Source organism: Nycticebus coucang, chromosome 20 (genome assembly GCF_027406575.1).
Source record: "Nycticebus coucang isolate mNycCou1 chromosome 20, mNycCou1.pri, whole genome shotgun sequence".
In the NCBI taxonomy this organism is placed as follows: Eukaryota; Metazoa; Chordata; class Mammalia; order Primates; family Lorisidae; genus Nycticebus; species Nycticebus coucang.
Window position 1 is genome coordinate 52,657,561 of NC_069799.1, and position 25,850 is coordinate 52,683,410.

Genomic DNA, 25,850 nt, shown 5'->3' on the forward strand with positions numbered 1-25,850 from the left:
AGTCTAATTATTCTAGGTATTATCATTCACATACAATGCTATTCAAAAATTATTGTGTATCCCTATTCTTTCCACTCCTAGAAAATGTTAAGCCAATACTACCGTTTCTTTTTCAACAGAGTTGAAAGTTTCAGTTGCAGTTTCAATACAACTGCATTGTATTACTATGAAGAACGTGTTCCTAAGGGTCGCACTTGAGTATTTAGTATTTATACCTTACATTATTACTACTAAAAGGTTTTACAGCAAACAATACGGCAATATAAATAAATTACAAAGGAAACAGTAAGTGTAGGAAGGAAATTAAAATGAAATGTTAAACAAGCACAGAAATCTTAAGTTGTAAGACCCTATTTTTCTTGTCTTGCAGTATTCACTCTCTTGGTTCTTCTCATACTTCTTGATAATACTTCTTTCTGATCTCCTTTTCCAACCTTTAAATGTTGTGGTTCCTCAGGGCTGCTGCCTAAGATGCCTTATTTTGGGTGAAACACTACACAATCTCATTCACTATTTAAAATTTCCATTACGAACTAAATTACAAAAATATGCCAGTGACTCCCCAATTTTTTCTCCTATTCCCATGTCTTCAGATCCAGATGTAAAAACTTCGTAAGTGACAGATACTTTAAACTCGACAATTTATGGCAAAACCTACTCTTCCTGCAGTTTTCCCTATCTTGGTAATATTTTCAAATAAACATGTTCAGGCCAACCATATAAAATCTTTGACCCCTTCACATTCTATTCCCTAACAGCACATGTTATCAATAACCATTCTTCTCCCTTTCTCTTCCTAAATATGGTGGGAACTGACTACATCTCTCCATCTCTACTACTATTACCCAGTGCAAAGCCTACAGCATTTCTTTCATCAGGGCCACTTCAGTGACTTCCTAAACACAGCAGTCCTCCCTCTTACCCTTGGGGGTACATTCCAACACCCCCAGTGGGTGCCTGAAACCCTAAAGAGTACCAAATCGTTTATACTGTTTTCTCCTATATTTGCCTACCTATGATAAAGTTTAATTTTAACAACAACCAATAAAACAGAACAATTATAACACTATATGGTAATAAAAATTATGAAAAGGGCTAGGAGCTGCTCATCCCTATAATCCCAACACTTTGGGAGGCCAAGGAGGGAAGATCACTTGAGACCAAGAGTTTGAAATCAGCCTAGGCAACATAGTGAGAACTAATCTCTACTAAAAAAATTTTTTTAATCAATCAGGTAACTTGTAGTCCTAGCTACTTGGGTACCTGAGGCAAAAGGATTGCCTGAGCCTGAGTTCAAGGCTACAGTGAGCTATGATCGTGCCACTACACTCCAGCTTGGGCAGAAAAGCAAGACCTTGTCATATATATACGTACATAAAAGTACACAACTGATTTTCTGCCTCTGTTCTTTCTCTCTCAGAACACATTTAAGAACCATATAACGTCCAATCACATATATTGATAGTGCTCCCTTAAGATTATAATGAAGTTGGCAGCGCCCTAAGCTCAGTCGACAAGGGCGCCAGCCACATACACCTAGGGTGGCAGGTTCAAACCCGGCCTGGGTCTGCTAAGCAATAATGACAACTGCAACCAAAAAAAAAAAAAAATAGCCAGGCATTGTGGCAGGTGCCTGCAGTCCCAGCTACTTGGGAGGCTGAGGCAAGAGAATCGCTTAAGCCCAAGATTTGGAGGTTGCTGTAAGCTGTGATGCAACAGCACTCTACCCAGGGCGATAGCTTGAGGCTCTGTCTCAAAAAATATATATAAAGATTATAATGATGCTGAAAAATCCTTATCATCTAGTGATAGCACATCCATCGTAACGCTGTAGTGGAATTATTTTTTTTTTAATAAATTTAGTGTGTAGCCTAAGTGTACAGTGTTTGCAAAGTTTGTAATAAGTACACAGTAATATACTAGACCCAACATTCACTCACCACTGACTGGCTGACTCAGAGGAACTTGTAGGACTGCAAGTTCCATTTATTGTTAAATGCCCAATATAGATTTTATCCTTCATAATAAAAAACATTTTTATCTTTTACACTATGTTTTCACTGTACCTTTTCTATGTTTAGAAACACAAATACTTACTGCTCTGTTCTAATCGCTTGCAGTACTCAGCACAATAACCCACTGTACAGGTCTGTCACGTAGGAGCAATAGGTTGCTCCTCACAGCCCGGGTGTGTGGACAGCAATACCATCTACACTTGTCTAAGGACATAGGATGGTCGTGTAATGACCAAATAGCCCAACAATGCAGTCCCAGGATGGAATCTCATGATTAAGTGACAATATGACTGTATCTCATTGTACTGTACTCACCTAATTTCAGACTGAGGTTGACTATGGGTAACTGAAACCAAGAAAGGCAAAACCATGCATGGATGGAGGCTGAGGGAGAGAACTACTATACTCTCAGACACAAAAGGGGTCCTGGAAATATCTGACTTACAGTCAGTACAAGAAGCACAGACTTAAGATTGACATCTAAAGTAGAGATAATCTCACGGGACAAAGCTTTTTAACTTATAAGATCTGATGCAAACTCCAGGTAGATCATGTCAGAAATGAAGAGCATTGTAAGACACACAGCCGGTATCCAAAAACTGGTTAGAGTGGGGAAAAAAACACGCACATATGGTATGAGAAACTCTATGTGAATGTGTAAAGAAACAGTATCTTCCCCAGTAGGATAAAACATTTATCACCATTATTTCTTCTTTTTATAAGCAAAAGATAAAAATAATTCTAAATCTATTTTTTTCTTGTTTTAAAAAGACTTAATGACTACCATGATAGAAATAAACACCCCTTGGCTTAGCGCCTATAGCTCAGCGGCTAGGGTGCCAGCCACATACACCAGAGCTGACGCGTTCACATTCAACCCAGGACTGCCAAACAACAATCACAATTACAACCAAAAAAATAGCCGGGCGTTGTGGTGGGTGCCTCTAGTCCCAGCTACTTGGGAGGCTGAGGCAGGAGAATCACTTAAGCCCAAGAGTCTGAGGTTGCTGTGAGTTGTGACGCCACACCAATCTACCCAGGGCGACAGCTTGAGATACTCTCTCAAAAAATAAAAAAAGAAAAGAAATAAATACCCCTAGTTCCAGGCTGTGGTCTCCAAATAGAATTTCCAAAGAATGAGAACTCCTAAGAAGCAGGTGATTATAGGTCTAGTCTGCAACAAAGATAGCAAGTTATGAAAGACTACTAGAGTCATAGAAAAAGTACTCATGGGCTAATCTAGAAAGGCTCCTACTAGCCAAAGATCAAATCATTTAAGACCAATAAAAATGGCTCGGTGCCTGTGGCTCAAGCAGCTAAAGCACCAGCCACATACACCTGAGCTTGCGGGTTCAAATCCAGCCAGGAGCCACCAGAACAACAACAGCTGTAACCGAGGAAAAAAAAAAAAATAGCCAGGAGCTGTGGCCAGGTGCCTGTAATCCCAGTTACTTGGAAGGCGGAGGCAGGAGAATCACTTGAGCCCAGGAGTTGGAGGTTGCTGTGAGCTGTGATGTAACAGCACTTTACCCAGAGTGACAGCTTGAGGCTCTGTCTCAAAAAAAAATTAAAAAATAAAGAAAGTCCAATAAGAATAACTGCAATGAACTGATAACACACCAAATATTTATAAATCCATAATAAAATGAACTTTTCACTTCCAAAACAGTAAGCTTCTAAGAGAAACCTTTAACATAGAACAATTATAAATTCTGGACAAAATGCAAGTAACGGATATTTAAAGCCAATGGAAAGTGAACAAAAGTACCCAAATTCTGGTTCGAAGTGAAAACAGAAAGGACTAGCACAGAAAGAATTTCCCATTATTTACAACTTTCAGCTTGATTATAAGCCACAGTCAGCCCACAGTGGCTCCTGTAATTTTAATACCAGTCAAATCAGAAGAGGAAGTTCAGAACAATCTTAAATTCTATAAAGTGAGGGTTTGAATCCTAAAGAGGAAAGAATCAAAGGGGAAAGCTCCAAATTTTTCCTAATTTTTACATGTAGAATCAGCCCAAATCTTTCACTGACCTTGGAACATACAAGCACAGGGAAGGGAAAAAAGGAAACAGATGTACAAAATATATTATAGAAGTTTCAATGCAACCAAATCAACTGCTAGATTTTAAAAAAAATCCAATTTCTTCTAAAGAATATAACAGAATCCATACTTCCCACAAATAATACTCATAATGTCGAGGAGACAATCTAAGGTACATGACCTAAGCAAACCCAGAAAAACGTTCAGCATTCTAAAGACCCCAAGATGACCCAGGTATTGGAATTAGCAGAAAAGAGTTTGGGGTTTTTGTTTTTTTCTTTTTTAGAGACAAGTCTCACTCTGTTGCCTCAAGTCAGAGGGCTGTGGTGACAGCCTCCATCTGCTAGGAGTACAGACGTGAGACACCGCATCTGGCCAGAAAGGGGTTTTTCTTTTGGGTTTTTTTTTTTTTTTTTTTTACTTTTTTTGAGACAGAGACTTGCTATGTTGCCCTTGGTAGAGTGCTGTGGCATCACAACTCACAGCAACCTCCAACTCCTGGGCTTACACGATTCTTTTGCCTCAGCCTCCCAAATTGCTGGGACTACAGGCACCCACCACAATGCCCGTCCATTTTTTGGGAGTAATTGTCATTATTGTTTGGCAGGCCTGGGCTGGATTTGAACCTGCTAGCTCCAGTGTATGTGGCTAGTGCCCTAGCCACTGAACTATAAGCACTGAGCCAGAAAGGGTTTTTTTTTTTTTTTTTCTAGAGACAGAGTCTCACTTTATGGCCCTCGGTAGAGTGCCGTGGCCTCACACAGCTTACAGCAACCTCCAACTCCTGGGCTTAAGCGATTCTCTTGCCTCAGCCTCCCGAGTAGCTGGGACTACAGGCGCCCGCCACAACGCCCGGCTACTTTTTGGTTGCACTTTGGCCGGGGCTGGGTTTGAACCCGCCACCACTCGGTATATAGGGCCGGCGCCCTATCAACTGAGCCACAGGCGCCGCCCCAGAAAGGGGTTTTAAAACAGATTTAATAACTAAGTTCTAAGAGTTCAAAGAAAATATACCTATAATAAATGAAATAAATCTCAACAAAAATAAAGAACCATTTAAAAAAGCTATATGAAAATTCTAAAACTGAAAACTACAATATGTAAAGTGAAAAATTAACTGAACAGGCATAACAACAGAGTTGACCTGGCAAAAGAATAAATGAACTTGACGCTACATCAACAGATAATATATAATCAGAAAAGAAAAAAAGAGTGAAAAAAGTGAAGGGAGTTTCAGGGATCTACCTGACAAAGAACAAAGGGTCTCATATGAATAATTGAAGGCCTAGAAAAGAAGAGAAAAGAAAGAGAATGAGGAACAACAAAAAATTTTAAAGAAATAATGGCTGAAAATTTCCTTAATTTGAAGAAAGAAAAATTTATAGAGGCAAGCAACTGAGCAAACTACAAACAGCAAAAAATGGCTTAGAAAAAAAGAGAAGAGTTAAATCTTGAAGCAACCAGAAGAAAATGACACATCACATATGGGGAATAGATACCAGTAAATGCCAGATTTCTCATCATAAAATATGGGAGCCTGGCCAGTCAGGATGGTTCATGCCTTTAACCCTAGCACTCTTGGAGGCAGAGGCAGGAGGATCACTTGAGCTCAGGAGTTCAAGACCAGCCTGAGAAAGAGTGAGACCCTGTCTCTACTAAAAATGCAAAAATTAGGCTTGGCACCCGTAGCTCAGCGATTAGGGCGCCAGCCACATACATGGAGACAGGCATGTTGGAACCTGGCTCAGGCCTGCTAAACAACAATGACAACTACAACAAAAAAATAGCCAGGCACTGTGGTGGGTGGCTGTAGTCCCAGCTACTCGGGAGGCTGAGGCAAGAGAATCACCTAAGCCCAAGGGCTGGAGGTTGCTGTGAGCTGTGATGTCACAACTCTCTACCGAGGGCAACAAAACAAAACTCTGTCTCTTTAAAAAAAAATTTAAAGTGGGCGGCGCCTGTGGCTCAGTCGGTAAGGCCCGGCCCCATATACCGAGGGTGGCGGGTTCAAACCCAGCCCCAATTGAACTGCAAACCAAAAAATAGCTGGGCGTTGTGGCGGGCGCCTGTAGTCCCAGCTATTCGGGAGGCTGAGGAAAGAGAATCGCTTCAGCCCAGGAGTTGGAGGTTGCTGTGAGCTGTGTGATGCCACAGCACTCTACCGAGGGCCATGAAGTGAGACTCTGTCTCTACAAAAAAAAAAAAAAATTTAAGGCAATAGATACCAGAAAACACAAATTGTCAGAAAACAGAGTACCACAGATGTTAAAAAGACTTTTAGCTCCTAAGTTCTTAATATAGGTAAATTTAAAAGACTTTAACACTAAAGTTCTTAAAAATATGCATAATTGGGCAGCGCCTGTGGCTCATGGAGTAGGGCCCCCAGATCCCATATGCCGGAGGTGGTGGGTTCAAAGCCAGCCCCGGCCAAAAACCACCAAAAAAAAAAAAAAAAAACTGCAAAAAAAAAAATATATATATGCATAATTACTGAACGCTAAATATAATAATTTCTAGGTATACTACTATAAATAGATACATATAAAATAATACAGATGATATGAAAGAGCAGATACAGGTGATATGAAAGAACCTCAGCAGGTCAACATTTGTGGACTTTACAGGTAGTGATCCAACATACCATTAGGTGGTACCTTATATAAACAGACTGAAAAGAATAAGGAAATACATTTTAGTTGCAATAGAAATATGTTTCTTGAACTAAGTTAGATACATTCCTGATTATCATACAGAAAAATTAAAACTGGGTCATGGAGCTTCATAAATGCAAGAGCTAAGACCATAAACTTTTAGAAAAAAACAGACACAGTAAATCTTCACAACTTGGTAAACCAAGCGTTTCTTAGGCATGACACCAAAAGCAATGGCAACAAAAGAAAATAATAGACAAATTATTAATCACCAAACTTAATTGTTTTGCTACAAACAATATCATCACAAAATTAAAAGGCAGTTCACAGAATGGAAGAAATACTTATGAGTCACATATCTGATAAGGGACTTGTATCCAGAATAAAGAGCTCTACCACTTATATATATATGTAATAAATAATATAACATAATTATATGCTACAATTATAAACATATGTAATATGTAACATTATATGTAATAAATATGTTATATTATTTATTATGTAATAATATAATTATATTATTTATTACATGTTACATATTACATGTTTATAATTATAACATAATTAAGTTATGTTATTTATTACATATTATTTATTACATATAATAAAATATATACAGTATTTTTAGTTGGTCTCACAGAGTAAAGCACAGAATAAAAGTAAAACTCAGATTGTGTCTGTAAGATACATGCTTTAAATAGAAGCACAAATGGAAAGAGAAGCATAAAATACTGAGTAGTAATATAGTAAAGTTAAAAGAGGGGCATTTCATAATGATAAATCAAATAATGAAATATTTGTATATTCCTAGTAATAAAGCTTCAAAATACAAGTTTAATTGTCACAAGGAATAAACAGACAATGCAACAAATTGTACCAGCGTAAGATATTTTAACATCCCTGTCTCTATAATTGACAAAACTAAAACCAGAAAAAGAAAAAGCAATCAACAAATACACAGATAATCTGAGCAATAACAAAATTACTATACACATTCTTACAAGATGAACTTGGTACGTTCGCCACAAAGGACCACATACGAGGTCACAAAACAAGACACAATAAATTTCAAATGATGGAAATCATACAGAGTGTATTACTTGACCACATTACAAAATAAGATATAAAATTAATGACCTAAGGTTCCACCTGAAGAATAAAAGAGTAAAAATAAACCAAAATAAGTAGAAAGAAGGAAATCATAGATGCAAGCAAGTGCTCTATTGAGTAGCACAGAGATAAGCTCAGCCCTGAACATGGATGCCACACATTTTAAAACATTGTTTTTATAGCCAGGCGTTGTGGCAGGCGCCTGTAGTCCCAACTACTCGGGAGGCTGAGGCAAGAGAATCACTTAAGCCCAGGAGTTGGAGGTTGCTGTGAGCTGTGTGAGGCCACGGCACTCTACCGAGGGCCATAAAGTGAGACTCTGTCTCTACAAAAAAAAAAAAAAAAAAAAAAAAAATTGTTTTTAAAGAACGGAAAAGAATAAAATAAAAAACAGAGAAAACTTTTAAATCAAAGCTGGTTCACTGAAAGATAATGAGGTTGATAAACTACAAGCTAAATTTATTATCTGAAAAAGAAGAACACAAATTACCAATGTCAGGATAAAGGAATTATCACGACAGAACCCAAAGATATTAGAAAAGCAAAGGATTATTATGAACAACTTCATGTTAACCAATTCAACGGCTTAGATGAAATGAAAAAACTCCTTAATAAAAAATAAATAACATGGAATATTATTCGGACATTAAAAAGGGGGGAGATTTTGTGTCTTTTGGAACAACATAGATTTGGAGAACATTCTCCTAAGCGAAATATCACAAGAATGGAAAAACAAGCATCACATACTCAGTACTAATTTGAAACTAGTAGATTAACAACTACATGCTCACGTGAAACAAAAACCTCAAACTCCAGGGGTAGGGGGGTCTGGGTAAGTTCCCACCCAATGGGTACCCTGCATGAGTATATGGCATACTTCCTGGGTAAAGGACACCAAAAAAGTTTATTAAAAGGAACAAAATAAAACCAATTTTTCTGTTTATTTGAGACAGATTCTCACTTTGTCTCCCTGGATATAGTGTAACAGCATCATCATAGCTCACTGCAACCTCACACTCCTGTGCTCAAGTGATCCTCTTGCTTCAGCCTCCTTAGCAGCTGAAACTAGTAGATGAGTTCCCCATGAGTTCAGCTTATTTTTCTATTTTTAGTAGAGACAGGGGCCTTCTTGCTCTTACTCAGGATGATCTCAAACTCCTGAGCTCAAGAGATCCTCCCATCTCAGCCTCCCAGAGAGAGTGCTCGGGTTAAAGGTGTGAGACACCATGCCCAGCCTGAAACACAAAATCTTGAAAGTTGAATTCATTATCAAAATCCTTCCCCCGGGCGGCGCCTGTGGCTCAGTCGGTAGGGTGCCGGCCCCATATACCGAGGGCGGCGGGTTCAAGCCCGGCCCCGGCCAAACTGCAACCAAAAAATAGCCGGGCAACCAAAAAATAGCCGGGCGTTGTGGAGGGTGCCTGTAGTCCCAGCTACTAGGTAGGCTGAGGCAAGAGAATCGCTTAAGCCCAGGAGTTGGAGGTTGCTGTGAGCTGTGTGAGGCCATGATGGCACTCTACCGAGGGCCATAAAGTGAGACTATCTCTACAAAAAAAAAAAAAAAAATCCTTCCCCCAAAAAAACTCTAGACTTGGGGGATTTTTTGGTGGTGAATCCCTTTAATCACTCAGAAAAGAAACAGCACCAATCTCAAACAAATGCTTTCAGGAAATAGTGAAGACAATGCTTCCCTAATCGTTTCTTAAATTCAGCATGAATAATACCAATGAATATAACAATGATACCAGCAGCCAACAAAAAAGCAAGAAAAAAAGAAAATCACAGCATTGCTAATATACACACATGCAAAAATACATCATGTTAGAAATTCAAATCCAGGGCCAGGCTCAGTGGCTCACACCTGTAACCCTAGCACTCTGGGAGGCCCAAACAGGCAGATTGCCTGAGTTCAGGAGTTCAAGACCAGACTGAGATAGACCAAGACACACACAACCCATCTTTAAAAATAGGCGAGCGTTGTGGCAGCCATCTGTAGTTCCAGCTACTTGGGAGGCTGCCACAAGAGGGTCACTTGAGCCCAAGAGTTTGAGGTTGTTGTGAGCTATGATACTACAGCACTCTACAAAAGACGACAAAATGAGAGTCTGGGCTCGCCACTTGTAGCTCAGCAGCTAGGGTTCCAGCCAAATACACTGGAGCTGGTGGGTTGGAACCCAGTCCAGGCCTACCAAACAACAATGACAACTACAACAAAAAACTAGCTGGGAGTTGTGGTGGGTGGCTGTAGTCTCAGCTACTTGGGAGGCTGAGGCAAGAGAATGGCTTAAGCCCAAGAGTTTGAGGTTGTGGTAAGCTGCTGAAGCCACAGCACTCTACTGAGGGTGACATAGTGAGACTCTGTGTCGAAAAATAAAATAAAATCCCGTAACATATAAAAAGGATAACATACCATGACCAAGTGGGGTTCAATCCATAAATGTTAGTATAATATTTGAAATTAAAACAATGAAATTCACCATATTAATTATTTTAAATATATCATTTCAACGAATACAGAAAAAGGCATTTGAGAAAGTCAATATGCATTCATAATATAAATTCTCAGAATACTAGGACTAGATAGTACTAAAACTGTGTATTAATCAGAGGGGTTTTTCCTGTATTTTTGATGCTTTGGCATTTGGGGAGCCTTACTGACCCTGGAAAGATAGATGCCCCTCCCATGACTACTTAACTCCTAAAGACACCAGGCCTGGTATCTTCTTTACCTTTCAATGAACAAACCAAGAAGAATCTGAAAGCCCACACCCCAAACCATCTCCTTCATTTATCTTATAAGCTGGGCCACTAAATTCTCCTGCCTTAAACCCCCAGAACCAAGTACCAAACAACTGGATATAGTACATACGCCTCAGAGCCCTTGAAATCATCTAAAGTAGACCATCTTCGCATGCTTTGCCTGCGAAGATGGTCTACTTAGATGATTCCTTCTTAGAAATCACACTAAATGCTCTTGGCCACAGTTTCCCTTCACTCCCGCGGCCTCCTGACTTAACATAGTGCTTCCTCATATGGTTCCCTGAGGCATGGAATGGCCCCCTCCTCCTGGGCTCTTATGAATATAGCAAACTTTTTTTTCAGGGCAGCTGTGCTCTGACCAGTTGGTCTTCTCACACATAAATAATAAAAAAAGTTATTTATGAAAACAATGCTAATAAATGTCAATAAAATACCTACAGCTGACTTATAATTAATGGTGTAACACTGAATCCTCTCCACAAAGGATGGTAACAAGATTAAGCCTATTCCATAAAAAAGAAAAGAAAAGCAATGTACCTAAAACTATTTTAGACATAATCATTTACTAGAAAAATCTAATTAGTGGACCCAAAACACAAGTAGAATTAATGTAAGTAAAGTGGTAAGAAACAGTTCAATATTTAAAAATCAATTCTATTTCCATATACTAAGAGCAAATAATTAGAATTGAACTTTTTGTTAATTTTTGGAGATAAGATCTCACTCTGATTCCCCAGTGGGACTACAGTGGCACAATCATAGCTTACTCCAAGCCCTGAACTCCTGGGCTAAAGAAATCCTCCTGCCCCAGCCACCCAAACCATGTGTGCCACCATACCTGGCTAATTTTTTTTTGGTAGGGGGTTCTCCTATGTTGCCCAGTCTGGTCTTGAATTCCTAGCTTCAAGAGATCCTCTTGCCCTGACTTCCTAAAGTGTTGAGATAACAGGTGAGAGCTACTACACACAACCAGAAGATGAATTTTTATATCACTTTTTAAAAGCTCAAAAAACAAAATATTTTAAAATAAACAAAAATACCAACAAGAAATTTTTTTTTTTTTTTGAGACAGAGTCTCACTCTGTCACTCTCGGTAGAGTGCCGTAGCGTCACAGCTCATAGCAGCAACCTCAAACTTTTAGGCTTAAGTGATTCTCTTGCCTCAGCCTCCCAAGTAGCTAGGACTACATGTACCACAAAGTCTGGCTATTTTGTTGTTTTTTTGTTGTAGTTGTTATTGTTGTTTGGCAGGCCCAGGCCAGTTTGGAACCCGCCAGCCCCAGTGTATGTGGCCGGCGCCCTAGCCACTGAGCTACAGGTGCTGAGCCCCAACAAGGAAATGTTTAACAATAATGTTTAGAACAGAAAACGTGTAAGACCAAAGAATGAAAACTACAAAATACGGCTCAGACAAAACAAAAAGGACCTAAATAAATGGTGAGAGGTATTATGCTAATGGTAAGGAAGACTGAATGCTGTTAAGATGTCAATTTTCCTCAAACTAACCTACAGATTGAAGGCAATTATAATCATAATCCTACTAGACCTTTTAAGAAACAACAGAAATTATAATATTAAAATACATATGGAAATGAGAAGGACTTAGAATATGCAATGGAATCTTGAAAAAGGAGATAGGACTTGCGATTCTGACTTCATGAGGAGATAGGACTTGCAATTCTGACTTCATAACTTACAAAGTTACAAATAATCAAAACAGAATAACAATGATATGAGAATAGCCAAATACATCATTGGCGCAGAATAAAGATTTCTGAAAGAAAACTCACTTAGGCAGCCCTATGAAATTCTGCCAAAGCAATCCAGTGAGGAAAGTAGTCTTTTCAACAAATGGTGCAAGAACAATTGGATATTCATATATAAAAACCTACAAAAATTAATTTCAGATGCATCACAGACCTAAATACAATTTAGCAAAACTAAAAAATTTTAGAGGAAATAAAGGAAATTACCTTCATGACTTCAGGGTTAGGCAAAAGTGTCTTAGCTCACAGTAAGCAATAACTATAAAAGAAAACACTGATAAATTAGACTTCATCAGATTTAAATATTTCTGCTCAATGAAAGCCACAGTTAAGAAAAAACTTGCATAAACTATATAGATCTGAGGGAAGTATCTACAAAACATTTATCTAACAAGGACTAGTATCTAGGACATAAAATCTTCTGCAACTCAAAATTATAGACGAACAAACAAAAGAACCGCAAAAAATAGAGAAAGAAGGTAAGGAGAAAACACACAAATGGTTAATACATAAATTAAAACGTGCTCAACATCACCAATCATCATAAAAATGCAAATTGAAAGCACAATGATATCATTTCCTTTTTGCATGAAATAATAAAATCCTAACAAAATGAATGAAACAATAGTACTGAAGATATTGGACAACAAGTAACAAAAGACAGTGATCCCTGCCAGACGAGAAACAAATGACATGAGCCATTCATGTGCCCAGCTTACTGCCTCGAGAGTTTCCAGACCGTGGAACAGCAGGAGGAACTCAGGCAGAGCCTGTAGTCTCCCCAAGTTGAGGAAACGGAGCTGGGAGTCCAAGGAAGCCAAGGTGGCTAGAGCTCACAAAGGAGACCAGCACTGAGTAGAGAGCTGGAGAGAGAGAGAGAAATGAAGAGATCTACAAAGGTTCACCCTAGAATTTTCAGTTGAATAACAAATCAGCACTTGTATGTAAGGCACCTACCCAATGGCAGGGAGAGAGCCACCAAAAGAATTAAGAGGTAACAGTGTCTAGAACTTACACAAAGATTTGAATAGTACCTATTCCCAAAAGTCAGAAAGGAAAACCTAATAATTCATATTACATCGGAGTACTAAGAAAGGAAATGCTTCAGAAGACAAAAATAGTAATTAATCCTAGACAAAACAGGGCTCTGGTACATGCAAAGAAAATATAAAACCAAGATTCAAAAAGAACAAACCGTTTCTCACCAATTTAACCATGTCACAGAACAAAATCCACAAATATTTAAGCATACAAAAAGAGAACAAGGTAAAATTCGTGTTGGCTAAAGGCCAAAATTTACAAAGCTTATACAAAAACAGGAAATCATACCCCATCATGAAATAAAAACCAATCAAATCTATCCTAAAATGACATATATAATTAGTAGACAAGTCCTTTGAAACTAGGTATCATAACTACATTTCATTTTATCAGAAAGCTAGAAGAAACAAGCATCTTAAGTTAAAAACGTGAACTATTTTTAAAACTTTAACTGCTAGGGCCAGCACGGTGGCTCACACCTGTAATTTTAGCACTTTGGGAGGCTGAGGCTGGTCAATCTTCAGAGCTGAGGTGTTCGAAACCAGCCTGAGCAAGAATGAGACCTGGTCTCTAAAAATTAGTTAGGCACTATTCAGCCATTAAAAAAAATGGAGACTTTACATCCTTCGTATTAACCTGATGGAAGTGGAAGACATTATTCTTAGTAAAGCATCACAAGAATGGAGAAGCATGAATCCTATGTACTCAATCTTGATATGAGGACAATTAATGACAATTAAGGTTATGGGGGGGGAAGCAGAAAGAGGGATGGAGGGAGGGGAGTGGGGCCTTAGTGTGTGTCACACTTTATGGGGGCAAGACATGATTGCAAGAGGGACTTTACCTAACAATTGTAATCAGTGTAACTGGCTTATTGTACCCTCAATGAATCCCCAACAATAAAAATAAATAAATAAATAAATTAGTTAGGCACTGCAACAGGCACCCATAGTCTCAGCTACTTGGGAGGCTGAGGAAAGGGGATCACTTAAACCCAAGAGTTTAGAGTTGCTGTGAATTATGACACCATGGACTCAAACCCAAGGCACAGAGTGAGACTGTCTCAAAAAAAAAAAAAAAACCCTGGAGATGTCAATTTATAAGGCCTATGAAAATAGGCTAGTTGGCTGGGTGCAGTGGCTCAGAACTGTAATCCTACCACTCTGGCAGGCTGAGGCAGGTGGACTGATTGAGCTCAGGAGTTCTAGACCAGCCTTAGCAAGAACAAGACCCTGTCTCTACTAAAAATAGACCCCCACCCCTACCCCTACCCCCCAAAAAAAACTAGGTGGACATAATGGTGGGCACCTGTAGTCCCAGCTACTCAGGAGGCTGAGGTGGAGAGTTTGAGGTTGGTATGAGCTATGATGATGCCATGGAACTCTACCTACACCAACAGAGTGAGACACTATCTCAAAAAGTGGGGGGGGGGGCGGGGGGGCATGCACGGTAACTCACACCTGTAATCCTTTAGGAGACCAAGAAAGGAGGATCACTTGAGGCCAGAAGTTCTAGACCAGCCTGGGCAATACAGCTGGTTAGTTTTGCATGCAAACCACTCTCTTCTTTGTAGAAACTCCACCTTTACTCAAAAAAAATTAATTAACTAATAAAAAATTCTTTACAAAAATACCTATAGTTCTAGCTACTCAGGAGACTTAGGCAGGAAGATCTTTTAAAATCCCAGGTGCTACAGATTACAGTGAGCTATGATTAATCCACTATACTGCAACATGGGTGACAGAACAAGACCTTATCTTTAAAAAAAAAAAAAAAAAAAAGATGAGATCTATAGTACATGACACTATGTAATAGTTACTGAAATGAAACAGAAAATAAAACAATTTTAAAACTGTGGGGCCAGGCGAGGTGGCTCATGCCTATAATCCTAGCACTCCAGGAGGCTGAGGCAGGTGGATTGCTTGAGCTCACGCAAGATCAGCCTAAGCAAAAGAGAGGCATCTCCCCACCCCCCACCTGTGGATTGCCTTAGCTCACAGGTTCAAGACCAGCATGAGCCAGAGCAAGACCTCGTCTCTAAAAATAGCCAGGTATTGTGGCAGGTGCCTGTAGTCCCCAGCTATGTGGGAGGCCATGGCAAGAGAATCGCTTGAGCCCAGGAGTTAAGCAGTTGCTGTGAGCTGTGATGCCACAGCACTCTACCCAGGGTGACAGCTTAAGGCTCTGTCTCCAAAAAAAAAAAAAAAAAAAAAAAAACAAAAGAAAGAAATTATTTAGAAATCAGGCTGGGCACAGTGGCTCCTACCTGTAATCCTAGCATTCTGAGAAGCCAAAGTGGGAGGATCATGTGAGCTCAGGAGTTGAAGAGGAGCCTGAGCAAGAGCAAAACCCTGTCTCTACTAAAAATCGAAAACTTGAATGGGTATGGTGGCATAGCTGGGCACGGTAGCTCATCCCTATAGTCCCAGCTACTCAGGAGTCTAAGGCAGGATGATCCCTTGAGCCCAGGAGTTTGAGGTTGCAGTGAGATATGATGATGACACTGACTCTAGCTGGGGCAATAGTCTGTCTTGCAAAATAAAATAATAATAGGCCTAGCACCGTGGCTAACGCCTATAAATCCTAGCACTCTGGAAGACTGAGGCGGTGCATTGCCTGAGCTTGGGAGTTTGAGACCAACCAGAGCAAAAGTGAGATCCCCATTTCTAAAAATAGCCAGGTGTTGTGATAGGCACCTGCAGTCCCAGCTACACCTGAGGCTGAGGGAAGAGGATCACTTGACCCCAAGAGTTTGAGGTTGCTGTGAGATATACCACCACAGCACTCTACCCAGGGCAACAGAATGAGACTATCTTGGGCTGGACAAAATGGTTTACACCTGTAATCCTAGCACTTTGGGAGGCTGAGATGGGCAGGTTGCTTCAGTTTGGAAGTACGAGACCAGCCTGGGCAAGAGCGAGACTCCCATCTCTAAGAATAGCCAGGCACCTGTATACCCAGCTACTTGGGAGACTAAGACTAGAGAATCGCTTGAGCCCAAGAATTTGAGGTTGCTATGAGCTATGAAGTCTAGGCCCTCTACCAGGGGCAACAAAGTGAGACTTTGTCTAAAAAAAAAAAAAGGACTGAGACTGTCTCAAAAAATTAAAAAATAAAGACAGGCTGCCCACAGCCCCTTGTTATCAGTGCTATCAGACAGGTCACACTAAACTGTACTCTGTCTTACGGGATCGTCCCAGGAGTTAGTACCCAGACTGGATCATGGTACAACAATGAAGGGGGCTGCTCTTATCAGCCCCCTGGCAATGACCATCACTAGACTGGAGCCAAGGGCAACCCTCCTGGTGTGGCAGGTAAGCCAGTAAATGTTCTTCTCAATACTGAGCCTGCCTACTGTCCTCCTCACCTACTTCAGAAAATTCAGAATTCAATCCCATAGATTCCCCAGAGTCTCTGGGGTCTCTTACCAAACAAGTCTTTACTCTTCCTTTGCTTTGTAGGAGGACATCACCCTTGAACATTAATTTCTGGTAATTCCTAATGGCCTACCCATTTAAGGGCACTAGCAGCCATATCTTTATTCTTGCAAGAGACCACTAAATTCGCTATGAAAGTTTCCCTTACTATTAGAACCTCCCACCAGGTCTCTTGAGCTCCTCCGGGGGGGGGGGGCAACAAAATGGATTTCAGGTAGGCACCTATTAAAGTTCTAGACATATGTATAGAAACCCTTAACTTAAGATTAAAACCTGCCCAGGACTTAACCCTAACATAACACTCTTCTTCCAGAAGAGATGGTAGGGGAAATCAAAAAGGCCTAATACATAATTGTAAAGAGATTATATTTCACCACTACTTTCCTGGGTAGATCTTTGTTAAAGATGAAGAGAAGCATATAGGTTACATCATAGTAATGGAGTGACTACAAGTGGCAGAGGCCCAATTAGCCAAACTCTATCTACTACTGACTATAGAAGTTAAAACTTGGTAGAAGTCATTTATAATGCTACCCACTTCAGCTCAAAGCCACTTAAGACACCTTCTAGTAAAACTTTGTTTTTCCTTTACTAACTTCCACTATTAAACAGGTCACCTCACTTTGCACTATCTGCCAAACTAATAATCCTTAAGAGGTTCTAAGGATAGAACATGCCTCTCCAGCCCAAAGAAGAAGACCTATCCTGGCAAGTACTGACAGGCAGATTTATTCAAATACTTATTAGTGTCTGTAGACACTTTTATTTGAGTTGAAGCTTTCTCTGGTACCTGGTTCAAATGGAATTCTACTGTGCCTCTTTCATATAAGTTTTTCATTTGCCTTTGATTAATCCCTTACTCAGAACTACTTTAGCAGTCCAAGAAGCTGAATGGCATGGACACAAAATTCTGGGGAAGAGGGACCTCATGCACCAGCAAATCAACCCCTGCCCTGCTAGCCAAAATCAAGTTTGCTTCCCAACTTCCTCCATGGCTGTGGATGTACTGGGTGTCTGGCAACTGGGCATACTGGGTGCTACCCTCTTACTGGAGAGGCCACTGCCCCCTGCGCCTAGATATATCTAGACATTCAAATTGCCAAGGATTCAGCCACTTTGCCTTTCCTATTGGTGCGGCCAAGGCTGTCTACACAAGTAGGCACATGAATGCCCTTTTTTGCCTTTATTAGAACAGCAGCTGCTGGGCCAACAGCAGTCTTTGGCTGCAGAGGCAACACAACTGATGAAAACTCCCATACATGGCGGCGCTTGTGGCTCAGTGAGTAGGGCGCCAGTCCCATATACCGGAGGTGGCGGGTTCAAACCCAGCCCCGGCCAAAAACCACAAAAAGAAAACTCCCATACAGGGTGGTGCCTGTAGCTCAAAGGAGTAGGGTGCCAGCCCCAAACCTGGCCCCAGCCAAAAAAAAAAAAAAACTCCCATACACTTGCCCACTTCCAGGAAAGCTGTCAGGGGTTGCCTTATAAAACGGGTGGGCCTTTGATTTTTAACTGCAGCAGAAACGGGTACCAGCTTCTATATTAACAAGTCAGGACAGGTTCAGGATAACATCAATGCCATCCTGGAGTCGCCTCCAATCTCCAAACACTAGGCCTTGGTAGATGTCTATAGTAATTCCCTTTGTTACCCCATTAATTTACATCCTGGGGTTTCTTATATTGGGACCAACTCTCATAAAAGTTTCTAACTAAATTTATTTCATCCCATTTAGAAGCCATCAAGCTGCAAATGATCCTGCATTCATCCCAGTCCCAATGCCTACCTCTCCTTGCACCTACAACTACAACCATCTACTGAGGACGTATACCAAAGTCCTCTGGTGTATAAAAGAAAACCACCCTAGCCGGGCATTGTGGCGGGCGCCTGTAGTCCCAGCTACTTGGGAGGCTGAGGCAAGAAAATCGCTTAAGCCCAGGAGTTGGAGGTTGCTGTGAGCTGTGTGAGGCCACGGCACTCTACCGAGGGCCATAAAATGAGACTCTGTCTCTACAAAACAAAAAAAAAGAAAACCACCTGCGTACTTACCCTGGTAATAGGGGCCCATTTGCTGTCTATGACAAACATATACTGCTTTGTAAACTTTCTTATTCTGTAAACTTATCTTTCTGTTCCTCAATAAACACTGTTTCATACTTGTCTTAAAAATAGTAATACCAGTGGCAGGCGCCTGTAGTCCCAGCTACTGGGGAGGCTGAGGCATGAGAATTGCCTAAGCCCAGGGATTGGAGGTTGCTGTGAGCTGTGTGACGCCACGGCACTCTACCGAGGGCAATAAAGTGAAACTCTGTCTCTACAAAAAAAAAAAAAATAGTAATACCAGGCTCCACACCTGTAGCAGCTAAGGCGCCAGCCACATACACCAAGGCTGGTGGGTTCGAATCCAGCCCGGGCCACCAAACAACGACAGCCGCAACCAAATTATAGCTGGGTGTTGTGGTGGGTGCCTGCAGTCCCAGCTACTTGGGAGGCAGAGGCAAGAGAATCGCTTGAGCCTAGGAGTTGGGTTGCTGTGAGCTGTGATGCCATAGCACTCTACCCAGGGGGACAGCTTGAGGCTCTGTCTCAAAAAAAAAAAAAAAAAAATAGAAAAATAGATGAGTGAGACCTCATCTCTAAAAAATAGCCTGGAGTACACAGTGAGGGGTGAGGAAAGGGAACAGCAGAGAGAGGGAAAGAAAAGGAGAGAGGAGGGCGGGGTCTCGGTGTGTGACACACCTTTTAGGGGCAAGACACAATTGTAAGACGGACTTTACCTATCAAATGCAATCAGTGTAACCTGGTTTCTTGCACCCTCAATGAATAATAAAAATAAAATAAAATAATACAATACAATACAATATAGCCAGGCATTGTGGCGAGTGCCTGTAGTCCTAGCTACTATAAGAGAATCACTTGAACCCAAGAGTTTGAGGTTGCTGTGAGCTATAATGCCACAGCACTCTACCAAGGGTGACAACATAAGACTCTGTCTCAAGAAAAAAAATAATAATAATTACAAAAACTACATAAATAATAAGAATATAGACCTCAACATCATGAACCAACTGGATCTATGGACACTCTAACAAAAACAGAATACACATTCTTTTCAAATCACAAAATATATACAAAGTTAGACCACGTATTGGGTCACAAAACAAACCTCAACAACTTTAAAAGAGTTGATACTGGCTCAGCACCCATAGCTCAGAGGCTAGGGCACTGGCCATATCCACGGAGGCTGGTGGTTTCGAACCCAGCCCAGGCCTGCTGAACAAAATGACAACTACAACAAAAAAATAGCTGAGTGTTGTGGCGGGCGCCTGTAGTCCCAGCTACTTGGAAGGCTGAGGCAAGAGAACTGCTTAAGGCTAAGAGTTTTGAGGTTGCTGTGAGCTGTGATGCCGCAGCACTCTCCCGAGAATGACACAGTAAGACTCTGTCTCAAAAAAAAAAAAAAAAAGAGTTGATATCATACAGAATAGTTTTTCTCGCGAAAATGGAAGTAAACGGGTGGCACCTGTGGCTCAAAGGAGTAGGGCACCAGCCCCATATGCTGGAGGTAGTGGGTTCAAGCCCAGCCCCAGCCAAAAACAGCAAAACAAAAAAAAAAAGAATCAAACTAGATATCAACAGGAGAAAGTTAACAGAAAAATCTGATTGTATGGCTAGTAAACAACATTGATATATGTAATCCATGGATGAAAGAAATTTCATTTTTAAACTAAATAAAAAAAAATTTTTTGAGACAGTCTGATTATGTCGTCCTTAGTAGAGTGCTATGGCGTCACAGCTCACAGCAATCTCAGACTCTTGGCCTTCAGCGATTCTCTTGCCTCAGCCTCCCAAATAGCTGGGACTACAGCCTAAATAAAATTTTTTTTGAAACCACCAAAAGTTAGCCGGGCATTGTGGCAGGCACATGTAGTCCCAGCTACTCGGGAGGCTGAGGCAAGAGAATCACTTAAGCCCAAGAGTTTGAGGTTGCTATGAGCTGTGATGCCATAGCACTCTATCCAGGGCAACAGCTTGAGAATCTGTCTCAAAAAAAAAGGCTGGGCACCTGTAGCTCAAGCGAAGCAGCTAAGGCACCAGGCACATACACCAGAGCTGGCTGCCCGGGCCTGCCAAACAATAATGACAACTACAACCAAAAAAATAGCCAGGCATTGTGGCGAGCACCTGTACTCCCAGCTACTTGGGAGGCTGGGGCAAGAGAATTGCTTAAACCCAGGAGTTGGAGATTGCTGTGACCTGTGATGCCAGGGCAATCCACCCAGGGCAACAGCTTGAGGCTCTGTCTCCAAAAAAAAAAAACCACACTTAGTTCTTTGACAAGATTAATTAAATAAACCTCTAATAACACTGACGAAGAAAAAAGATACAGAAATGACATAGCAGATATAGACATTGTAGACACCAAAGGATAATAAGGGAATGATAAAACAACTCAACACACACATTTCAAAGTTTAGTCAGAAAGAACCCCCATTCTCAAACACAAAGTATGCCCAACTCACTAATTAGGAAAGTGATAATTTGAATAGGTCTGTAACTATTAAAAACAAAAACTACAAAGGCCCAAATGGTTTCACTGAAAAAGTATACCAAATGTTTACACAATTAACCCAATTCTAGGTAACCTCTTCTGAAACGTAGAAAAGAAAGGATTTGGTTTTGGACCATTAATGAGGTGGTGGCAGACTTTAAAAGTTTAGGATAAATTGTCAAAATCCAGTTTTTGGTTGTTTTTTTTTTTGCAGTTTTTGGTGGGGGCCAGGTTTGAACCCACCACCTCTGATATGTAGGGCCACTGACCCATCCCTTTGAGCCACAGGCAGCGCCTATCAAAATCCATTTTTAAGGCCAGGTGCACAGCACACACCTGTAATATACTGGCACTCTAGGAGGGGAGGGTGGATTGCTCAAGTTCAGGAATGGGAAATTAGCTAGGTGTTGTGGAAGGTGCCTATAGTCCCAGCTACTCAGGAGGTTGAGGCAGGAGGATCACTTGAGCCCAAGAGTTAGAGGCTGCTGTGAGCTATAATGCCACAGCACTCTGAACAACAGAGTAAAACTTTGTCTCAAAAAAACAAAAACTAAAAAATCCAATGAACGTAACCTATCACATTAGGAAGGTAAAGGAAAACAAAAAATTACATATATTAATTGATGGAGGAAAAAACATGACAAACAACACTCATTCATGATAAAAAGGCTAAGACACTGAGAAGTAAATTTGCTCAACTTAAATACTGTGCATCTGTCAAAAAAAAACTACAACAACACAATAAGTAGTTACCATCACTGAATGAATGCTTCCCTAGGTCAGAAACAAGTTTGCCTACTCTCACCAGTTTTAATCAACACAGAGCTGGAATTTCTCACCAGAACAATTAGGCACGAATAAAAGCCAAACAACTTGGGAAGGAAGGAATAAAAATAACCCTATTTGTAAAAGACACTTATCTACAATAGAAAATCCCCGGGTATCTACAACAAAATTCATTTTTTTTTTTTTTTTTTTGTAGAGACGGAGTCTCACTGTACCACCCTTGGTAGAGTGCCGTGGCGTCACAAGGCTCACAGCAACCTCTAAGTCTTGGGCTTACGCGATTCTCTTGCCTCAGCCTCCCGAGCAGCTGGGACTACAGGCGCCCGCCACAACACCCAGCTATTTTTTTGTTGCAGTTTGGCCGGGGCTGGGTTTGAATCCGCCACCCTCGGCATATGGGGCCAGCGCCCTACTCACTGAGCCACAGGCGCCGCCCTACAACAAAATTCTTGAGACTAATAAATGAATTCAGCAAGCTTGCAGGACATAATATTATATATTATATTTCCATATACTACCAATAAAAACATAAATACCAAAATACATACAATAGTATTCATAATTGTACCTATGAAAGTAAATACTAAAGATATAATCTAAAAAATTAAATACTACAGATATAAATCTAAGAAAACATGCATAAGACTTATATGCTGGGCGGAGCACCCGGGGCTCTGTGGGTAGGGCACGGGCCCCATATGCTAAGGGTGGTGGGTTCAAACCCGACCCCAGCCAGCTAAAACAGCAGTGGCAACTGCAACAAAAAATAGCCAGGCATTGTGGCGGGCATCTGTAGTCCCAGCTACTTGGGAGGCTATGGCAAGAGACTCGCTAACGCCCAAGAGTTGGAGGTTGTTGTGAGCTGTGACCACCCCCAGCACTCTAACAAGGGCGAAAGAGACTCTGTCTCAAAAAAAAAAAAAGGCTTATATGCTGAAAACTGCACAGTGACAAAAATATTCAAAGAATATCTACATAAACAGAAATGCATAGCATATCTATAATATTAGAAGACTCAACATGGACTCAAGTCTCCCCAAACTGATATTCAGGTTTAATAGTACTCCTACCCTAGCAAAATTTTTGGATATATACATGAGGTTATTCTAATATGTGTATGCATTTTCTTTAAAAAAAAAAAGCTAAAACAATTTTGAAAAAGAATAAGGTGGGATGAAATCAGTCTACAGTGTGGAACTGCCAGAAGAATACACACACAGATCAATGTAATAAAAGAGAAAACCCAAAAATAAATCCCCCAAAATTACTACATGAAAAAAGTACTGATAACACATGCTGGCAAGGATGTGGAAAACCTGAATCACTCACAAGATCACTGGTAGAAATACAAATGGTATAATTACTCTGGCAACGTCTTACACTAAATATACAGACATCATACAATTCGGGAATTGTACAAGTAGACATTTATCCCATAGAAATAAGGACTTATGTTCACACAAATACCTGTATAAATGAATGTTTGTAATAGCCTTATTAATAATATCCTATAACTAGAAATAACTGAGACATCATTCAGCAGATAAAGGATTAAAGAACCTGTACTGTAATTATACCAATAAATATTAAGCCACAACCAAGTTGAATCTCCAGAGAATTACGCTAACTGTAAAAAGCTCAATCCCAGCAGGCTTGCCACCATCTTGGGAGTTGGCAGTGTTCTTAGAGTTTCTGTAATAAATGGCCTGACCCATTATTAAAGCTCTCGATTTAGAATCTGATTCTAAGGAAGAAGTTTAATTTCACACAATTAATTTGAGTCCTGATACCCAAATCCTTTGTACACAGAATAGAGACCAGGGGACACCAGCTGCCAGGTCATCTCAGAAGGAAAGAAAAGCTTTAGAATGTAAAGTTTAGATGAACAAGAAAAATCAATGAAACATATACTGGGTATAATTCTGAAGGAAAAGTACAAGAACCTCCCAGTGATTCCATGGGAATAAATTACACAGCAGAACATGAAGGAGTGAGCTACCAGCAGAGATCAACCTACAAGACAGAGTCTTAGAGTCCAGCTAGAAGGGTAGTTGGAGGGGTTTATTTCTCCCTCCCCTACATCTCTGGCAACCACAGGATTCAGGAGCTGGTAGAGAGCTCTTCTACCCTCAGAAGCCCCAAAGCTACTGCCACCAGTGAACTGGGAGCTCATTAAGGACAAACCATCAGGCTGCCAGCACCCTGGGGTCACTTCTCATCACTGCAGACCCAAGCTGAGATGGCAGGACCATATTACTTCTCTACCCACCACGCACCTTTGTCCTCCTCAGGGGGCTTCAGCCCCTCAGTTTTTATGTTTTGGAGAGAGAGTCACTATGTCACCCTTAGTAGAGTACTGTGGCATCACACCTCACAGCAACCTCAAACTCTTCAGCTTAAGCGATTGCCTTGCCTCAGCCTCCCAAGTACCTGGGACTACAGGTACCAGCCACAACACCCAGCTATTTTTGTTGTTGTTGTTGAGGTTGTCGTCATTTAGCTGGCCCAGGACAGGTTCGAACGCACCAGCTTCAGTGTATGTAGCTGGTGCTGGAAGCACTGTGCTATGGGCACCTAGCCCAGTCCCTCAGTTTTTTGTTTTTTTGAGATAGAGTCTCAAGCTGTCGCCCTGGTTAGAGTGCTGTACCATTACAGCTCACAGCAACCTCCAACTCCCTCCAACTCCTGGACTCAAGCGATTCTCATGCCTCCACCTCCCAAATAACTGGAACTACAGGTGCCCGCCCTGACTCCCCGTTATTTTTTGGTTACAGCCATCATTGTTGTTTGGCAGGCCCAGGCTGGATTAGAACCCACCAGCTCAGATGTAAGTGACTGGCACCTTGGCCGCTTGAGCCACAGGCACTGAGTCCAGCCCCTTAGTTTTTGCCTCACTCACAAATACTTCCCAAGTCTGGCCCAGACTGTGGGAGCCATAGGGGGCACAGGGGGAGTCCCAGGGAATCTGCATGACCCCAAAGCCTGGAAATTTGGGGTGAGCTGCCTTCTGGAGAGACAGAGAGAGAGACAGGCAACCAGAGTGCTAGCTTTCTTCTTCTCAGACTCTTCCCCTCCCCTTCCCCGGCTCCATCCCTGGCTGCTGCCATGGTTCTCAACCTTCCTAATGCCTGATGTATTTTCACTGTTGCAAAGGGTCGCAACCCACAGGACCACTGTGGTAGACAATTGAGCCAAGGCTCCCAGAAAGTGCTTTTCCCCCTCCATTCATATATCTACCAAACTTTTTCTCCCCTTCCCCTCCCTCACCTATAACTGCTGAGGGAGACAAATGAGCCATCACATCATGGCTTCCACAGACTGGGCTCAGGTTTTTCCTCTAGAAGTCCTACAGCAAACTAAGGGGTGCTTAGACTGTGAGCTCCCTGCCTGGGGGGCCCCTGTGTATTGCTGCTTCCCTGATAACTCAATCAGAGCAGGACACGCCCCAGGCAGAGCAACACAGAACCAACCTGGGCACCCTATGCAGAACTCAGGACCATCACTTCTCCCTGGCGTGGTCAGAGATTGCTCTTTGGGAAGCCAAGGACAGACCCACAAGCCAGATCCCCGACTCCCAGATTTTGACTGCTGCTCAGGGCACAAGAGGAGATCTGTGAATCTGTCTCAGGAGGCCAGAGTCCCGACACTGGCAGATAAGGGGGCCAGTGTGAGTCCTACTTGCAGCAT

At 41.3% G+C, this 25,850-nt stretch overlaps 1 protein-coding gene across 14 annotated transcripts in view; it reads right to left on the reverse strand.

Annotated features, from left to right (window-relative positions):
* The window catches only part of MLLT10 (MLLT10 histone lysine methyltransferase DOT1L cofactor), a 203,178-nt gene that overhangs the window by 134,156 nt on the left and 43,172 nt on the right, over positions 1-25,850 (reverse strand). The window contains exons 1-2 of one of the 14 annotated variants that reach the window (XM_053572101.1): positions 13,069-13,091; positions 12,557-12,608 (exon numbers count right to left, since the gene is read on the reverse strand). The exons of the other annotated variants lie outside the window; for them this stretch is intronic. Coding sequence (XP_053428076.1) covers positions 12,557-12,562 — 6 coding nt within the window. The 5' untranslated portion in view covers positions 12,563-12,608; positions 13,069-13,091. Of the gene's footprint in view, positions 1-12,556; positions 12,609-13,068; positions 13,092-25,850 lie in introns of those variants that run through there. 14 annotated transcript variants of the gene reach the window in all.